General features: G+C 48.8%; 1 protein-coding gene across 13 annotated transcripts in view; it reads right to left on the bottom strand.

The window, feature by feature from the left end:
• Window positions 1–6: 6 nt before the first annotated feature.
• PTPDC1 (protein tyrosine phosphatase domain containing 1) overlaps window positions 7–18,806 on the bottom strand; it is a 60,841-nt gene continuing 42,041 nt past the window's right edge. For 2 of the 13 annotated variants that reach the window (XM_059412055.1, XM_059412054.1), the window contains exons 7-10: window positions 17,337–18,577; window positions 14,129–14,314; window positions 11,904–12,014; window positions 4,565–9,375 (exon numbers count right to left, since the gene is read on the bottom strand). In XM_059412055.1, the coding sequence (XP_059268038.1) occupies window positions 9,256–9,375; window positions 11,904–12,014; window positions 14,129–14,314; window positions 17,337–18,577 (1,658 nt within the window). In that variant the 3' untranslated portion in view covers window positions 4,565–9,255. Of the gene's footprint in view, window positions 297–4,441; window positions 9,376–9,474; window positions 10,932–11,299; window positions 11,383–11,903; window positions 12,015–14,128; window positions 14,315–17,336; window positions 18,578–18,806 lie in introns of those variants that run through there. The other 11 variants (XR_009406344.1, XR_009406343.1, XM_059412050.1 and 8 more) reach the window with 11 other exon arrangements.

The following is an 18,806-nucleotide window of genomic DNA, read 5'->3' as shown; positions in this document are numbered from 1 at the left end:
GGGTAGCGGCCCGAACCCGCTCCAGAGGCTTCGGAAGCTCTGTGGTTAAACTGCGGGTTCCGCGTCTTCACACCAGTTTGCGGATGCCAGCTGCCAAAGCTCTTAACTGTTGAAAAAGTAATTACGTGGCTAGGGCTGCGAAGGCTCCTCTGAACCTTCACCCAGAGAGAGCAGGAAGACAAACATCTGGCAGGAGAGAGCGCTCCGAAGGGGCGGCGGCCGAAGTCCACGCCGGAGCCGGAGTCAGGCGAGAGCGGCCTTCGGCGTGCAGCCGCGCAGCAGGGAGTGTGGGACATCTGTCAAAGAGCAGATTTCGCCAAATCAGTCCTTTAGAAATCTTCAGGAAACCAGCATTTAACACGAGAAACGCATTTCACTTCATGCAAAGCTAGTTTCAGGTTGCAGAAACAGAGCTCCCCCTGCAAAAACACGGCAACTCCGAGGCTCTCGGGTCCAGCTCGGCGAGCGCCAGAGACCAGCTGGGAGCGAGCCGCTGCTTTCTCACGTGGAAAACGCAGCACGGTTACGCTGTGAGCAAACTCGTGTTATAGAAATTCAAGTACAGTCAGAGCTCCCGTGCCCCTGGAACGTGATGGCCCGCCTGTCCCCTCCCAGAGAAAACGCGCATGACCACTCCAGTGTTCCTCCTTCCAAGGCACTGTTTCCTCTTGTACAAACGTAGTCTATTTTCTGGAACAGAAAAATTGGCACACAGTATTTAAAGTGTGCAACTTGATACCTTCTGACATGAAACCATGAACTTCACCCACGAACCCAGGGGCGCAGTCACCACCGTGACGAGGTACATCCCCCCACACTCCCGGGCCACCCCGGGCCCTGGGCGGCCGGATCTGTGCCTGGTCACGACACACTGCTCTGCATTCCCTAGTTTTGTGTACAGGAGGTCACATGGCACCTACTCCTTCCGTGCGGCTTCTTCCGCTCAGCGCCGTGAGGCTGAGTCATTCCTGCTGTCGCGTGAATCAGAGTCCGCTCATTGTATTGCCACATGGCGTTCCACGTGTGGATCTGCCACGATGGGGTTTTCCACCTTCCTGTTCATGGACATTTGTGCCGTCGCAGTTTCTGGGTATTCCACACGCAGCTGCTACAGACACTGCTGTACCAGTCTTTGTTGGGATGCACACGTGTGGGAACGGAATGGCTGGGTCACCCCCCACTGAAGCTGCAGCCAAACTGCTTCCAAAGTGCGCCCCACTATATGTCCCCACTCACAGTGCGAGCTCCCACTTCTCCGTATCCCTACCAACACCTGGGGTACCCCGGCTTCTGCACTGTCAGCATCTTACAAGGTGTGTAGTGTTCTCTCTTTGTGGTTTTCATTTGCATTTCTTTTAATTCTAGTACAATTGACATAGGGTATTCTGCTAGTTTCAGGAGTACAATAAAGTGATTCCACACTTCCTTACGTCAACTAGTGCTCATCACAAGTGCTTCCTTACTCCCCGTCACCCGTTTCACCTACCCGGTGACCACACCAGCAGTGTGTTCTTTGTAGTGAAGTGTCTATTTCTTGGTTTGTCTTTTTTTCCTTTGTCCTTTGGTTTTGTTTCTTAAATTCCATATGAGTGAAATCGTATGGTATTTGTCTTTCTCTGACTTATTTCACTTAGAATAATACTCTCTAGATCCATCCATGTCGTTGCAAATGGTAAGATTTTGTTCTTGTTGATGGCTGAGTAATATTCCATTGGATATGTATGCCACATCTTCTTTATCCATTCATCAGTCGATGGACAGTTGGGTTCTTTCCAGAATTTGGCTATTGTGAATGGTGATTCTATGAACATAGGGATGCACATACCCCTCTGAATTAGTGTTGTGTTCTGTGGGTAAATACTTAGTAGTGCAACTTCTGGGTTGTAGAGTAGCTCTATTTTCAATTTTTTGAGCAACCTCCATACTGTTTTCCAGAGTGGCTGCCCCAGTTTGTTTGCATTCCCACCGTCAGTGTAAGAGTGTTCCCCTTTCTTCGCATCCTCGCCAACACTTGCTGTTTCTTGTGTTGATTTTAGCCATTCTGAAACGTGTGAGATGGTATCATTGTGGTTTTGATTTGTATTTCCCTGATGCCAAGAGATGTTGAGCATCTTTTCATGTGTCTATTTTTTGTCCATTTTAAAATTGGATTGTTTTGCTGTTGAGTTATATAAATTCTTCATACACTTTAGATACTAACCCTTTATCAGATATGTCATTTACAAATATCTTCTCCCATTCTGTAGTTGTCTTTTAGTTTTTGTTTCCTTCACTGTGCAGATTCATTTGGCTTTCTATGACTAATATTTTTTAAAGATTTTATTTGAAAGAGAGAGTGTGAGAGCGCAAGCAGGCAAAGCAGCAGAGGGAGAGGAAGAGGCAGGCTCCTCACTAAGCAGGGAGTCTGATGTGAGGCTCGATCCCAGGACCCTGGGATCATGACCTGAGCTGAAGGCAGATGCCCAACAGAATGAGCCACCCAGGCGCCCTCTATGACTAATATTGCTTAGTATCTTTTCATTCACATATTTGTCAATCCTGTAATTTTGGTGGGTATTCAGATCTTTGGCAGTTTTGTAAGTTTGGACTACTTTTCTTTTATCTTGTTGAGTTTTGAGAGGGTTCAGATAGTCTGTTATCAGACACATGCTTTGAGAAAGAGTCTCCCCTAGTCTATGGCTTGCCTTCATTTTCTTCACGGTGTCTTTTGAAGAGCAAAGGTTTTTAATCCTGATATAGCTCAGATTATCAGCTTGTTCTTTAATGGACTGTCCTTTTGGTGTTGTATCCAACAAACTTCTGATTAACTTAAGGTCATATATATTTTCTCTTAGAAATTTTATAATTTTAGACTTTACATTTAAAAGTTGACTTTTGTAGATAAGGCAACATATGGATCCAAGGATTTTCCATTATTATTTTGCTTATAACTGTCCAGTTGTTCCAGCACCATTTGTTGAAAGACTGTCCTTTCTCCTCATTGCCTTTTCAACCTTTGTCCAAACTCAGGAGTCCATGTGTGTGGGGGTCTCTCTCTGGACTATCCTGTGCCACTGATGTGTCTGCTTATTGTTGTATTAGAATCACACAGTTTTGGCTAGTCCAGATTTATAATAATTCTCAAAATCAAGTAGTGTTACCCTGCCAACTTTGTTCTTTTTCGAAGTTCTTTTGGCTGTTCTAGGTCACTTGCCTCTCCATACGGAATTTCAGAATCGGTTTGTCAGTTTCTTCAAGAAAAACTCGCTTGGACTTTGATTAGGATTGTATGGACTCTAGAGATCAATCTGAAAGAAACTGGCATATTAACAATCTTGACTCCTCCAACTCACGGACAGGTGTATCTCTCCATCTTTTTAAGTCTCTCTTGGAAATATTTTGTAGTTTTCATGTGTAGGTGTGGTGAGTGGAATCACGCCACCCTCCTTCCCCCTGCTCCATTAGGTCTGTGTCCTAGTCCCCAGAGCACGAGACGGGGAGGGGTAAACGTTATCCAACAGGGACAAATGTGAGCAAGTCACAGAACACACACTGCGTTCTGCAATCTGTATGATGTTGAGAGACATGCAAACCCAAGCACTGTGCTGTTTGAGGTGATGTGACAGAGAAACACACACAAGGGATGGCGGAAGCACTGAGGACTGCACTGGTCCACTCGGGCTGCTCTAACAAACACCACAGCCCAGGCTGACCCAATAGAAATTTATGTTCTCATGGCCCTGGAAATGGGTGAGGTCCAGGTGTGGGCAGGAGAGGTTTCCCTGAGGCCTCTCTCCTGGCAGGTAGATGGCCATCTTCCCTGTGTCCTCATGTGGTCATGGTCCTGTGCATGTCTGTGTTCTCATCTCCTCTTCTTCAGAGGGACACTGGTCATGCTGGATTAGGGCCACCCTAGTGACCTCATCTTCCATCTGCAATGACCCCATCTCCAAATATAGTCACACTATAGGGTATCAGAGGTCAGAACTTCAACATGAATTGCAGGACCTAATCCAGCCTGTAATACCCCTCTATCTCCTTGGGCTGTATGTCAAGTAGCTGAATTTGACTACAATTAACACATTCTGTTCCAAGGAATTAGAGATGAGTTTTGAAGGGTGTTCAGAATTAAGTGAGTGACAATGTTGAGAATTAGGATTCCAGTACTAGTTCTAAGCATGTGCTAAACTTGGGTCCTGACAGAGGACGAATGACTGAAAAAAGGACCCTGTGTGTCCCAGCATCAGTGGAGCACCACACACAGAGGAGGCACGGCCTTGCCTGCTGAAAGGAATTTCGTGTTGGTCTCTTCCACTTGTTTTGAAGCCCACTATGAGCATATAGAATATTGTTAGACAATAACTGGTCACCTAATTAAAACTTTGTTAAAGTAATTCAGGAACTGTCACCTACTTGTCTCAGGAGCATTAAATTTAATATTAGGTTGGACCACAGAAAATGGCCACATTTGATAATTTTTTTTTAATAATTTTTTATTTTTTATAAACATATATTTTTATCCCCAGGGGTACAGGTCTGTGAATCACCAGGTTTACACACTTCACAGCACTCACCAAAGCACATACCCTCCCCAATGTCCATAATCGCACCCCCTTCTCCCAAACCCCCTCCCCCCAGCAACCCTCAGTTTGTTTTGTGTGATCAAGCGTCACTTATGATTTGTCTCCCTCCCAATCCCATCTTGTTTCATTGATTCTTCTCCTACCCACTTAAGCCCCCTGATCTTTTGCACAGCAAAGGAAACAGTTAACAAAATCAAAAGACAACTGACAGAATGGGAGAAGATATTTGCAAACGACATATCAGACAAAGGACTAGTGTCCAGAATCTATAAAGAATTTAGCAAACTCAACACCCAAAGAACAAATAATCCAATCAAGAAATGGGCAGAGGACATGAACACAGTTCTGCAAAGAAGACATCCAGATGGCCAACAGACACATGAAAAAGTGCTCCATATCACTTGGCATCAGGGAAATACAAATCAAAACCACAATGAGATATCACCTCACACCAGTCAGAATGGCTAAAATCAACAAGTCAGGAAATGACAGATGCTGGCGAGGATGCGGAGAAAGGGGAACCCTCCTACGCTCTTGGTGGGAATGCAAGCTGGTGCAGCCACTCTGGTAAACAGCATGGAGGTTCCTCAAAATGTTGAAAATAGAATGCCCTATGACCCAGCAATTGCACTATTGGGTATTTACCCTAAAGATACAAACGTAGTGATCCAAAGGGGCACGTGCACCCGAATGTTTATAGCAGCAATGTCCACAATAGCCAAACTATGGAAAAAACCTAGATGTCCATCAACAGATGAATGGATCAAGAAGATGTGGTATATATACACAATGGAATACTATGCAGCCATCAAAAGAAATGAAATCTTGCCATTTGCGACAACATGGATGGAACTAGAGCGTATCATGCTTAGCGAAATAAGTCAAGCAAAGAAAGACAACTATCATATGATCTCCTTCAACATTTGATCATTTTTGACCTGCAGGTTATTTCACATGGTTCAGTTTAATTCAATGTCTGAGTAATTTTAATTTAATTTATTTTTAAGAGAAGGAAGAAAACGAGAAAGCAGCTCACTCAATCAAAGCCAAGGAGTATTTTCAGGCTGTAATCAAATGGCCATGCAAATAGGAAACTATTCCAAAAATATAACTTCTCCCCAAAACAGGCACTCTTAAGGGTCAAAAAAGTCTTTTCAGTTTAATCAACAAAGCCAGGAGGCAAGCACATACCAGCCTTTTGTTGTGATATGAGCTGCCGTGGACACAGGAAACTTTTATTTCCAGTGCACAACAAGGCCGTGGACACAGGAAACTTTTATTTCCAGTGCACAACAAGGCCTTATGATCGTAAAGTCTGGTTTGGACATGGTCTTGCACGACTGGATGTTTTCAGAGATGGCTGACAGCTAAGGTTTACCCAAGCCACGTTGCTCAAGGCCTCCATCATGATCGCTCACAAGTCAGTTTTACGGCCAGTATTGCGCTAGTCAGAGGCCAGCTCATGCCTAAAAGCATAACTAAAACAGAACATACAACTGTGTCCCAGGATTTGTTAAATTTTTCTCCTGCCACATTATCTGTAAACAATTTTCAACCATCTAGCATTGAGAAGGCTCCTTTATCTTCTTTCAAATTTATCTACTTAAGAGAGAGGGAGAGTGAGCAAGAGAGAGAGAAATAGACGGGGCAGAGGGAGAGGGAGCAGCAGACTCCCTGCGGAACAGGAAGCCTGACACGGGGCTCGATCCTGGGATTCCAGGGTCATGACCTGAGCTGAACGCAGACGCTTAACGACTGACTGAGCCACTCAGGCGTCCCGAGTAGGTTCCTTTAGAAAAGGTGATACTCTTGAGCCATATTCATAAAAAGCACCAAAGGGAATGTCATTCTTGATTTACTTGCACCGAAAATATATCAACCCTTGTTCATGTGAAGCAAGAACAAAGATGTCCTAAGTAAACTGTCAGATTTAATCAATCCCGAAAATCACCTTCAGATATTGGGAACTTGGGGTGTGCACTCTTTCTGCAGCATATCGTCTCCAGAGATGTCCTCAGATGTCTAGAGAACTGGTTGAAACCGCAGGCAAGCTCATGAGCAGGAGTCCTCCATTTACGAGAAAGCAGAAACTTCTCTGAAGCATGACACGTTGTTTTGCATGGACTCTGGCATGATGGAAGCACACGCGCTTCCCGAGATAAGACGGGGGAGCTGGCTGAAGACACGACCAACTATATCACAGGGCGTTTCTGAGCTCTGCAAACAGATAAAGCAACCTCAAAGTCAGCAGCACTTTGGCGCAGAGGGCATCGGCGAGCTCTCAGATAGAAGGAAAACCGTAAGTGGCCTCAAGTCCTGCACTTCCTAAGTGAGACAGGTTGAGATCATGCGACAGTAACACAGCAGCTCAGCCAGCTCCAGAGGACAGAGAAGATGGGTACTTTCACTAAGTGACAAAGAACACGATGCTCTAGGGAGCCACCACAGAGCCCAAGAGTGACAGGGCCCATTGTCCTAGCTGGGCCCTCTGTCGGGAGCACCAGAGACAGGCAGGTGGCTTGGGAGGGAGACAGGCAGGACTGGAGTCGTCAGTCTGGGACTCCTTCAATAGGCACGTATGAACAATACTTCTCGCCGGTACGGAAGGAACCCAGACAATGCACAGGCACGCCCATGGCCATCAGTTCTGAGTGTGTGCTCCTGACCCCTCACACTTCTGTTGAGCTGAATCCCGAAGTTCTTCTGGTCAGTGGAACTATCCTTTGGGCTGCAGAGAACTCACCCACTCAAATGTAGAAAGGCAGGAACCCTGCGGGCCTTACAGACTCCGCGCACCCGCTCCTCCTGAGCTCTCTTCCCTCCTCCCGTCCCCGCCTGCTCATCTGGACAACAGAGCTGGGACCGACCAGAGCCTGGCTGACGTCCAGCCCATGACCCAGTCCGCCCATCAGGACCATCCCGTCACCAGCCACAACTGTGTCATCAGGAGCTCCAAGCTAAAGATATACGAGGGCTGTGGGTTGTTCTTTTCACTTTTATTCCAATACATACAAAGCCTGCAGACAGCCGATTCGCTTCTCCCACCAGCTCTCTTCCTCAGTCTGGCGCAATGCCATGGTCACATCGGGGCTGCACGGGACCATCTCAGACACACAGGCCAACAGCCACTTGTCCAATGAGCCGTGCTGGCACCTGCCCATGTGAGACTGACAGAAATGACAGTAAATATCTTTTTGGGTAAAAAACCCATTTTTTGTAATGTACCTTTGGATAAAATGTAATCTTTTCTTCCTTTCCCTTTCAGGCACTTAAAAATGAGGCATTTCAGGAACGGGTAACCGGTTCATTAAAATTCACTGGATCTGGTTTCCTAAGAAAACTGAAACAGTGTGGGAGGCAACAGCACTTGCCACCAGAGTTCGTAAGACCGCCAAGGATGACGATATTCCTGATGCGCCAGCGCCTGATTAGGAGGTGCAGGAGGTGGGCAGACTCATCCGTGGTTAGGCTCGCTTCCCCCGAAATTCTGTCTCTAAAATTAAGTCATTGCCTTAGTATGAAATCAGTTAGATGAGTATCACATTTACTGGGAAAAATGAGGGCCCTCCTTGTGACCTGACCTCTGGCACTGCACACACTCATCACAGCTTCCACTGCTGAAAGACGGTTCAGTCCACAGAGAACTAGTTAGGCTGTAACTAGTTCACTTGTTTCTTATCTCGGGCCCAAGGGTGAGTGCGGTCTACATGTACCACATTTAGTTTAAGACTCTTAGTTCTCCGAGTGACAAGTGGCCGCAGACAGGGCCCTGAGATCACGGGGTCCCTGAAGGGCAGACGTGGGAGGTGTAGGCTGGTGGTCACACTGCTGCACTGAGTCTGTCCCCGCCCACTGGTCCTCCCTGCGGAGTCGAAGCAGCTGCCCACACCGCCCACTGTGGCCCCTGTTCCTCTGTGAAGATGCTGTTTGGTGGCCATCGGGCTGGAGGTGCTCAGAGGCGCTCCTGCTTCCTGTGACAGCGGGGGTCGGCACGGGGGTCTGGAAGCCTAACCAAGAGCAAGTCTACTTCCTGTCGTAAAAAATCCCACCACCTCAGTCAACCTTCAACACAAAACTAAATCATTAAATCACTCTGAGAAATCCTATGATGTGTTTATAAAAAGAAAAAACAAAAAATCTGTAAATTAAAAAAAAATCCTTAAAAAATGTCGTATCAATAGCCTAATCTTATTAACAAATACAAAACAGCTTAAGACACTTTGTGACGTCCTTAGGTCCTAGATCAGGGGGATGGATCCACAGTGAGGTTTTACTACCAGAATCACCTATTTGGTAAAAAGCTCCAGCAAGGATTACATTGACAAAATAACTGTTTTGGAAAAAAAGAGTTACAACTGTTTCCAAAATGTCAAAAAGAATAAAGATGTAAACACCACATACTTACATATTAATAAAACAATATTAATTCAGTTAAATAAATATAAAAAAGTGGCACCAACGTTACGGCAATTTTTCAGCACAAAAATGTAGCTTGAGGATATTTTAAAATAAATAGTTGCTTCCAACAGAAATGAGTGTCCTTAGCGCAAACCAAACCAAGAGCGTCTGAGATAAAGTGCTATGAGACGAAGTGGCTCCAGGCTCCAACCTGCTCATCTGTGCGCAGAAAAGCCATCTGGGTCCCCGGGTCTGAGGTGTCCGCCAGCCACCAGGGAAGCGCCGGGAAGCGTCACTAAACATCAGGCTGAGGGCCATCTTTCATCATTTTCCTGTTTTCTTCCAGTGTGTGCTTAAATATTTTCTTTAGGGTGTTGTAAACTACTGGTCCATTTTCAGAGTCAAAATTAACCTGCTGACAAAGAATGAATAGACTCAGGACACAGTAGCAGATTTTTTTTTTTTAAAGATTTTATTTATTTATTTGACAGAGAGATATTACAAGCAGATGGAAAGGCAGGCAGAGCGAGAGCAAGAGAGAGAGAGAGGGAAGCAGGCTCCCTGCTGAGCAGAGAGCCCGATGCGGAACTCGATCCCAGGACCCTGGGATCATGACCTGAGCCGAAGGCAACGGCTTAACCCACTGAGCCACCCAGGCGCCCCACAGTAGCAGAATTTTAATCAGCTGATTTGGGGAGAAGAGAAAGGACGGTGGAGGGGCGCCTGGGTGGCTCAGTGGGTCAAGCGACTGCCTTTGGCTCAGGTCATGATCCTAGAGTCTTGGGACCGAGTCCCACGTCGGGCACCCTGCTAGGCAGGGTGTCTGCTTCTCCCACTGACCTCTCTCTTCTCATGCTCTTTCTCAAATAAATAAATAAAATCTTAAATTAAAAAAAAAAAAAGAAAAAAAGAAAGGAAGGTGGAGAAAAACTCTGACTTCCAAACACAATTATATACAACGCACAGCATACACAACACAGCTCACACATCAACACTAATTGAAAGACTATATTAGAACTGCCAATCATGTCAATACCAAACTCATGAACGAAAACTCAAAAACTGAAACCCCCAGCCTGGACATGTGTCCTCATAGGTCATCATGAAGCCAGGCAGCTCTGAGGGCAGAGTGTCGAGTCTGGAGACTAACGGCCGCGGGCACAAGGGAAGGCATCTATCAAAACAACACTCGCCAGCTGTAAGGGCTGCCCTGTGGCAACCCCCGCCCGGAGCCCTGCTTTCCGCCAGCCTGGTTCACACCCAACCTCTGTGACGCGCACATCACAATGCCCACCGCCTTGGCGTTTCTGGGAGCTGTGAACATGAGAGGCTCACGTGTTTGCTGGCCAAAGAGATCTTTCATGGAAGTTCGTTGCTTTGCTCTAGAGTGAGGACACACTGAGTCCCTGTATTTGGGCTGTTGGCCCAAGTTCAGCAGGCTGCAGGGTTGAGTGACAGGAGGACAGAGAAGCAGAGCAATTCCCACTCGTCTGCCCACTCCCACTCCAACAGAAACTGTGGCTCCCTGGGCAGTGCTGCAGAGGGTCTGGGCCTGGCCAACATGTTTGTGGACACAAGACAGCCGGGTCAGAGACAAAAAACTCTATGACACCAGACAGCATGTGTGTCACAATCACACGGTCGTCCTCGCCCTCCAAGCCCCCCGTTCCCCAAAGAGTTGTGGGCCACACAAGCAGGGGCTCTGCATCCTAGCTAGTCTTTCCGAGTGCAGGTGACCCCAGTGTTTGCTGAGGGGTCACAGGCCTGGGAAGCTCTGGCTGAAGGGAAACAGGACCCTTGTCACACTGGAAGCAGCTGCTGTACAGCCTCCTTGAAGAGCTGGCGCAGAACGAGAGTGGCCAGGCTCTCTGTTCATGAGATGTGTACAGGGCAAATGGCCATAAATGTCTCCCAACCTTTTCAAAGCTGGATTTGGACAACTGCTAGGTTGAACTTTCCATCAGGATCCCCCTAAAAGGCCAACAGAAATGAAAAAGAATTCCTACCACATTCAGAGAAACCAATACTAAGGAGTTTTTCTATTAAATTCAGAAATTTCACTACATTGTTTATCCTACCTGAAAAACCTCTCATTAACATTAATAATGGTGTGAATTGTTCACTTTGCTAAGCACCCGACTGCAACCCTCCCCAAGAGCTGGTGGCCTCACGGTCTGTGACGACATCCGGGTAAGGTGCAGAGGACAACTGAGCTGCTGGCTGTGGAAACTGCTGAGGAGAGACCTGGAGCCGCAAAGCTCCCGAGAGTGACCCCGACGCTTGCCGGACGCCTGCAAGGGCACGCTCTGGAGTGCTGGGGGGAGCCGCGGCCAGCTGCACGAACAGTAAGTGGCAGCCTCACTCCTGTTTACCGCAGACGGGGAGAAGCTGGGCTCTGGGCCTCAGGACAGGGTCACGTTCCCTATGAGAGGAACCAGACTGAAAGGCTGACCAGAGCCTTTTCTCCCGGCACAGCCCTGGTTCTTGCTTCAGCCAGGACGGACTGCTGCAAGCCAAAAGGTGTGCACAGAAAAGAAACTCTTTTATTACCTTCTGCTTTGATTTGCCAACTAGGGCAGGGTCCCGGGTCACTGATGCTGAGTTCTCAGGGGTCAGTTATGTGTTTAGGCCCAAAGTAGAATGGGCTCACCCAGAAAAGAATCTCTCCTACTTGGCACATGATTTAAAATCATTTTCTCCACATGCACTTGTTTCTGTATGAAAGCTCTTTGTTTCAATGTTCTCCTTCAAAACCCCCACAGTTCAGTTTTTTCTAATATCACTGTTGAGAAACTACTATTTTTTGGCCAATGTCTACAACTACGTTTGAGAAGTGTCCAACACATTTCCATTATGGAAAAACATACTGAATTTTATTTTAGAGCAGGTGAGGGGCCTCTGGATTCTGATTTGCGCTTATGCTGACAGCAGCATGTGACCCACCTTGGTGAAGGCTTTAATGGCGCGGGTGAGGATGGCTTCCTCCACGTCGGCAGGGATCGCCTGCAGGCTCACAACGCAGTGCAGCACGCAGAGAATGGTCTGGTGCTGGCCCTGTGTTTGCAGAAATTAAAATCAAACAAGTGGTTTGAAAAATACCTCAAGACATAAGCTCAAAGGAACTGCATAGCCGGGAGCTGATGTGCGACCAAGTACGCGTAACCACAAACACCAAACTCTCTACCAAGGGCTCCGCCAATGCTTCCTGTTACGTGTTCATACAATCTGAAAAGCTTTCGGGGAGATACAATCAAAGCTGCTGAGTCGGTACATAGGCATAACTGGATACGAACACAAGTGCAATCTCAAACCAAATGTCTTCCTTGCAGTGAACTGATGAGAGGACCCACTCGTTTCTGTACACACTGTTTCGGGTCCGCTGACGGATGCTGACGTGCCACGGAGGTACACGGACTAGTGGCGGGTGGCCAGCGTCGGTACGGGCACGCCCTGCCTATGGCAAGAGCTGCAGAGGGAGGACAGAACTTCAGGGGAAGGTGCCCGAGGAACGTGTCCGACTCGACTCCCCGTGCTGATTTAGAGAAGCAGAAGAAACCCTTCACCTCTGGAGCCACCACGTGTTGGCACACTCGCCCAAGTGCCACTGACTACGTTTCTGGGAATCTACTCTGAGGGCCTAACCGGAAACGCAGAAAACCTGCAAGCACAAGCGGTCACTCCAGGGATGGCTACCAGAGTAAAAAGCTGAAATGATGAAAACACCTCACGTGCGGGGGTCGGGGTAAAGGATGGGGAAGGTGCGGTGGGCGCCTTGTGCCAGACGGGTGCGAGCTGCGTGCAGAGCCACCGGAGTTCAAGTCCTCCTCTCACACACTCTGCCTGCCTTTCCTGAGAGACAGGGCCTCATCCTGGGCCGTGGAGATGAACGGAAGGGAAAACAGAAATTATGACCTGACGAGGGCCTGGCCGCTGCCCCAGGCGTGACCTCTCTCATTCCCTCACACAGGGGCGAGAAGGCAGACTACGAAACAGACTCTGGATCCAGGACATCCTCATCTGTGAAGGCACGTGCGCATGTGTACGAGCATCCGTGTCTGTGTCTAAAAAAATGAAGTATACGAAATGTAGTGATCCGAAGGGGCACGTGCACCCGAATGCTTACAGCAGCAATGTCCACAACAGCCAAACTATGGAAAGAACCTAGATGTCCATCAACAGATGAATGGATAAAGAAGATGTGGTATATATATGTAATGGAATACTATGCAGCCATCAAAAGAAATGAAATCTTGGGGCGCCTGGGTGGCTCAGTGGGTTAAAAGCCTCTGCTTTCAGCTCAGGTCATGATCCCAGGATCCTGGGATTGAGCCCTGCATTGGGCGCTCTGCTCAGTAGGGAGCCTGCTTCTTCCTCTCTGCCTGCCTCTCTGCCTACTTGTGATCTCTCTCTGTCAAATAAATAAAAAAAAATGTTAAAAAAAAAAAAAGAAATGAAATCTTGCCATTTGCGACGACTTAGATGGAACTAGAGGGTATTACGCTAAGTGAAATAAGTCAGAGAAAGACAATTATCATATAATTTCCCTGATAGGAGGAAGTTGAGAGGCAACATGGGGGGTTGGGGAGGTAGGAAAGGAATCAATGAAACAAGATGGGATCGGGGAGGGAGACAAACCATCAGAGACTCTTCATCTCACAAAACAAACTGAGGGTTGCCAGAAGGAGGAGGGTGGGGGGGGGGGGGTGGGCACGGGGGGGGGGGGGGGGGTGGGGGGGGGGGGGGGGGGGGGGGGTTATGGACACTGGGGAGGGCATGGGCTATGGTGAGTGCTGTGAAGTGTGTCAACCTGGCGATTCACAGACCTGTACCCCTGGGACCAATAATACATTATATGTCAATAAAAAATAATAAATCATTAAAAAAAATGAAGTATATGGTTGTCCTTGACCATAGTAACAAATGCACTAAGTTTGACAGAAAGGACTTGCAGATGTTCACGGTGGGGCCGCTGGGATTACGGGTGTTCTCATCTGGCTTTGTATCTTCAACATGTGATGCTGGGTGTGCATTTCTTCTTACCTTGGAAGAACCTAAATCAGGCCCAGACCCGGGATTCCGCCCTAGTCCCCTTCTTTAGAATGGACTTCTGTGCACGAAGCCTGTGCTAAGGCCCGTGGCTAACGGTAGCCGCCCCACAGCCTCTCTACCTTCTCTAGCAGAGACAGCGCGTCCGCGGTGTCCGCGCGGCTGCCGAGCAGCGTGTCCACGTCCTGTCTGGTGATCACGGGCTCCTTCAGCTGCTCCACCCAGGACCACATGAGACTGCACAGGACAAAAGGGTCCCTTTCGCCACATATTCTTTCCCAAGCTCCATCTCGGGAATTTAGTTCTTTCTACAAAGAAGGGAAGAAAAAGCAAAAGGGAGAGCGGGAGCGGGGAGGGGAGGAAAAGGGGAGACGGAGGGAGGAGGAGGGGAGGGAGCAGAGAAGGGGGAGGGGTGAGCGGGGGGGGGGAGGGACAGGGAGGCAGCACCATTTGAGGTTTGATGGCCCTCAGGCTGTCCACGAGTGACAGTCTTAGGCTCAGCGTGGACAGGGACCCCTCCCAGTGTCCCCAACCTCCAGGTGGCACATAGGCTGAGATGCTGAGTCTCTCCAAGCCTCAGTTTCCCTCTGTGAAGCTGACCCCGGCCCCACGTGTGCATTAAAGCTCCCTCAGAGAGGGAGCTCAGTTGGCCTAAATGCTAAGCTTTCTCCCCACTCTGAAACCACAGATACTGTTCAGGAAGAGGGAGCCTTCGTTTTTAGGTTCCGTGGAACAAAAACAGACATACTGTGAGGAAGCAGAACGGCAGACGAGAAGGCATATATTCACAACATTCACAAATTACCCTGGGACGAGGAAAAGCTGACTAACCTTCAAAACGGGCCCCAGAAAAGTGCTGAACAGTCTGCCACTGTGGCACGTTCCTTTCCACCTGTCTCACGTTCCTTTCCACAGTCGCATGCAGGCCCGGACACAGAGTCAGCCCCACACCCTGAGCCTGGACAGCGGAGGGGACGAGCGAGTCTGGCCCATGTCCCAAATGCTCGAGACAAGTTAAAAGCAGGAGGCCCTAACAGTTTACCTCGCAGAGAGCAGCAAACAGGAAGAATTCTAACTTCTTCTAATAACTTCTAAATAAAGTGTATGTGTGCTACAGGAATAAGCATCAGAATTGCACATTCATTCATCACGCTTCGGGTCGTTCATAAGACTCAGACCGGGACAGCCTGTAGCAGGCGGCCGATCCAATTCCTACAGCACCCGCAGCAGGGCCCTGACGGCAGAAGTGCGGGCCCAGGGAAGAGGGAACCTGGCCAGGAGCCCGAAGCAGCACAGTGCAGGTGGCGTTCCCTGGGTTTTGCTTGACCCCTGTCGTGATGGTCCTGCCTTGCTGCCAGGGTCCTCTGGCTCTGGGTTCCTCTGGTTCCTCTTTATTCTCTCATAAAGAAGCCACTGTGTTTAGCTGTGTGGAGGCCCCGGTCCCCATGGGTCACACAACAGCCGATCGGCTCTGCAGTAACCAGAAGCTCGGCAGAGCAGCACAACTAAGGCCCTCCCAAGAAAAATGCTGGTTACTCTGTTTTCTGAAATCCTCCAGGGGGTTGAGCAAATCGTTAAACCCATGAGCTGCATCCCCGCCCAGCCACATTCAGGCCACATGATCCTGAGCACGTGTCTTGACCCCTGTGACCCTCAGCTTCCCTATCTGTGATCCTTAATTCATAAGGGTTGTGAAGATTAAGGAAGAATCTTAGGGTATCCTCTGCCCTCCAGGTCACCGGGAGAGCAGATGACGCAGCAGCCAAGAGAGGTCCCAGCAGGGGCACAGGCAGCACGGTGCCGCCCAAATCATAGCTCTGGACTCCTTCCAGAACTCAGCTAGGTTGTTTTACTGCTGAAAGACTCATAATAAAATCCAGACAGTGGAGCAAAGGGCAAGCCTATCCAAACAAAAGGGTCATGTTCACCTCTGGAAAATGCTTTTGTATTTTGTGCTCCAACAGTCCCACCCACTAGGCTGACCTCTGAGGGGTCCGACCACTAGCTCTCCTGGCTACGGTGTTGCAAGGGAAGGGCTCGCAGACTGAGCAGCCAGAAGGACCCAAAGTCCTGTTCAGTTTGGAATAAGAAAAAACACTTCACGTTGTGGGAAGTCAGTATCTCTACGTATTTCGTATTTGCTCAGCAAACACCTGCAGTTCTGACAGACGTGCATGTGCTCTGCAGTCCCACAGCTGTAGGTGGGTGCAAGGCTCTGGCCTAGTTTTCCCATCTCTGCATCTGGAAGGTTCTGACCCTCCTGAAAAGTGTACACATCTTGCTTAATTAATGAAGAATACAGAGGAGCAGCCACATAGATAATTCGCAGGACATTACAGACTGATGAGTCCAGATTTCACTGAGCCAGGCCTGCCCAGGTCAGCCCCACCATTTGGGCAGTTGACTAGTTTCTGGTAACTAGGTAGTTAAGACCTTTTGTGTACACCAGTTGTTCATTCAGGGTGAAGAGCACAACTGATTTAAGACTGTTTCTAATGAAAATACACCATAAAGAGGGGTTAAAATTTACAACTGTACATTCTAATGTAAGTAAAAGCCCAGGAATGGACCCCAAAGACACAACTTTGGGTAAAACAAATGGCACAGGGGTGCCTGGGTGGCTCAGACAGTTCAGTTTCTGACTCCATTTCGGCTCAGGTCGTGCGCTCGGGCTCATGAGATGGAGCCCCAGGTCAGGCGTGGCGCGGAGTCTGGGACCCTTCCCCTCGCTCTGCCCCTGCCCCCACACCTCTCTCGCTCGCGCTGTATAAATAAATAACATCTCTCTAAGAAAACTAACGACACAAAGGTACTCTGCGGCTCGCTCCCAGTGCTTTGTGGAATCTGACCGTGGCCACACGGGAGCGCCGGCAGGTCTGCAGGAAGGGGAGCCGAGCGGACAGCAGCCATCGCGCGTCCTGACCTTACTCAACACTTGCGTTGGAGACTTTGGACAAGAGTTTTCTCTGATTTTACTCATGTCTCTCTGTCAGTGATTCTCCAAGTGTGGCCCCCCCCCCCAGATCCAGGTTAGAGATGCTCAAGTCAGTTCCTAAAGCTGTCTGCTGTGGTCTGTCTGTCCCACAAAGCCAGCAGGAAAGCAAGAAGCCGCCACAGGCCTGGGCATCAGTGCCCTGCTCGGAGGACCCGGCTAAGTGCCAAGCACTGCGCGCTCTCTTTCACACAGACACTGAGAAACCTGAGGTTCCGAAGTCAGGTATTACCGAAACAGGTCTTCAAATTCCCACAACCCTTCAATTTGGTAAAACATATTCTGTTTTTGCTGTGACATAAGTACCCCCCATGCATAATTAAATGAGATACAAGTACCTGCCACATTTCTACCTTCCTCTTCACCTCCTCCTTCTCTGCCAACTCATCTAAGCTTGCCAGAGCTTTGGCTGCCAGTACTCTCCTGGCTTCGGCACTCAGTCCAGACTGCACAACACTGTGTGCAGCAGCTGCGGACACATCTCTGCTGTCCTGGGCTTGGCTGCGTCCGCCGGAAAAGGGTGCTTTGGGGCTGAAGCCACAGTCCAGGGGCCTGCGGGGCGTGTCGGAGCAGCAACCAGCGGGAGTTTCGTACTGACAGCGGGGCACTTGCTGGGGAGAACTGTCTGATTCCGTCGGGGTATCTGCAAGGTTCGGTGTAACTGGCTCCCTAGGGTTGTATAAACCTGAAACACCCGAAGAGAAGGTTCGACTCCGCTGTACTTCCTTTGCAACAGTCTCCCTATGGAAAAGCAGTGACTCCTCATCTTTGAGTCCTTCCAGGCCTCCAAATTTAGCCTGATTCCAGAAAGAGAATGTATTTCGGACAAGCGTTTCCTTACTTGGCTCAAGCTGTGGAGACTGGGGGGTGTAACAGTGGCTTACGGGCTTCTGCGGCCTGGGGTTACGGCCAAGCAAGGCCTGGGCAGGCCCCGTCCACGGAGTCTCCCCGTGTTCCAGAAGCGTCTCGGCCCTCTTTAAATCCGAGTCGCTGTAGCTGAGTCGCCTCTTCAGGTGAGTCAGGGGCTGAAGGCACTCGACATTCCGCCTCTTCCAGAGAGGGTCAATCCCTTGCTCGCTGGAAAGAATCACATCCTGATTCTCAAAATCCGTGGCCACCGCGGTGGCGGGGAAGCAGTCGGATGCGTCGCTGCCCTGCCTCAGCAACTCCTTATCCAGCTGCAGGGTGATCATCTCAGAAACCGTCTTCTCAATCTCAGCGGACAGGCTGGGCACTTCCGCCACCTCTGCCGTCACCACTGGCCTGTTCTCGGCTAAGTCCAGCAGCAATTTGCAGACGAGGTGGATAATTTTGGGTACGTGTTTCAGGAGTCGGGCCTCATACCCGTGAAGCAGATGCCGCTGGCGAATAAGATACTGTGCTAAAGTCACGGCATGCGCTTTGGGGTCGCAGCAAGAGAATATATTGCGAAGAGGAATCAGAAACTGAGTAAACTCCCTGACGCAGAGCAGCTGTCCTCGAGTTTGTATGGAATTGGGTCGCTTTGCCCGAACAAATATAATTGCTTGGTCAGCGGTCATTCTTGTTGCAAAAACCAAGTAACATGCTATTAAAACGCCTAGGGGTGAAGAAGAGAAGACTGGTATGAAAAAGTTATAACTTACTTATTTACCACTCTCTAAGATTTAAATTTTGAATATGCATTAGGAAACCATATAAAGGCCCATTTTAAGGACAATTATAACTTACTGACTTCTTGTACAAGTGTTTATTCACTTGTCTATATGTCCCTTCTCCCCCGAGAACCCACAGTTATCTCTGTACCCTGAGAGGGAGTGAGTGTGGTG

Source organism: Mustela nigripes, chromosome 9 (genome assembly GCF_022355385.1).
Source record: "Mustela nigripes isolate SB6536 chromosome 9, MUSNIG.SB6536, whole genome shotgun sequence".
Classification (NCBI taxonomy): Eukaryota; Metazoa; Chordata; class Mammalia; order Carnivora; family Mustelidae; genus Mustela; species Mustela nigripes.
Note: the sequence above shows the minus strand (reverse complement) of the source record. Positions and strands in the feature narration are given on the sequence as shown.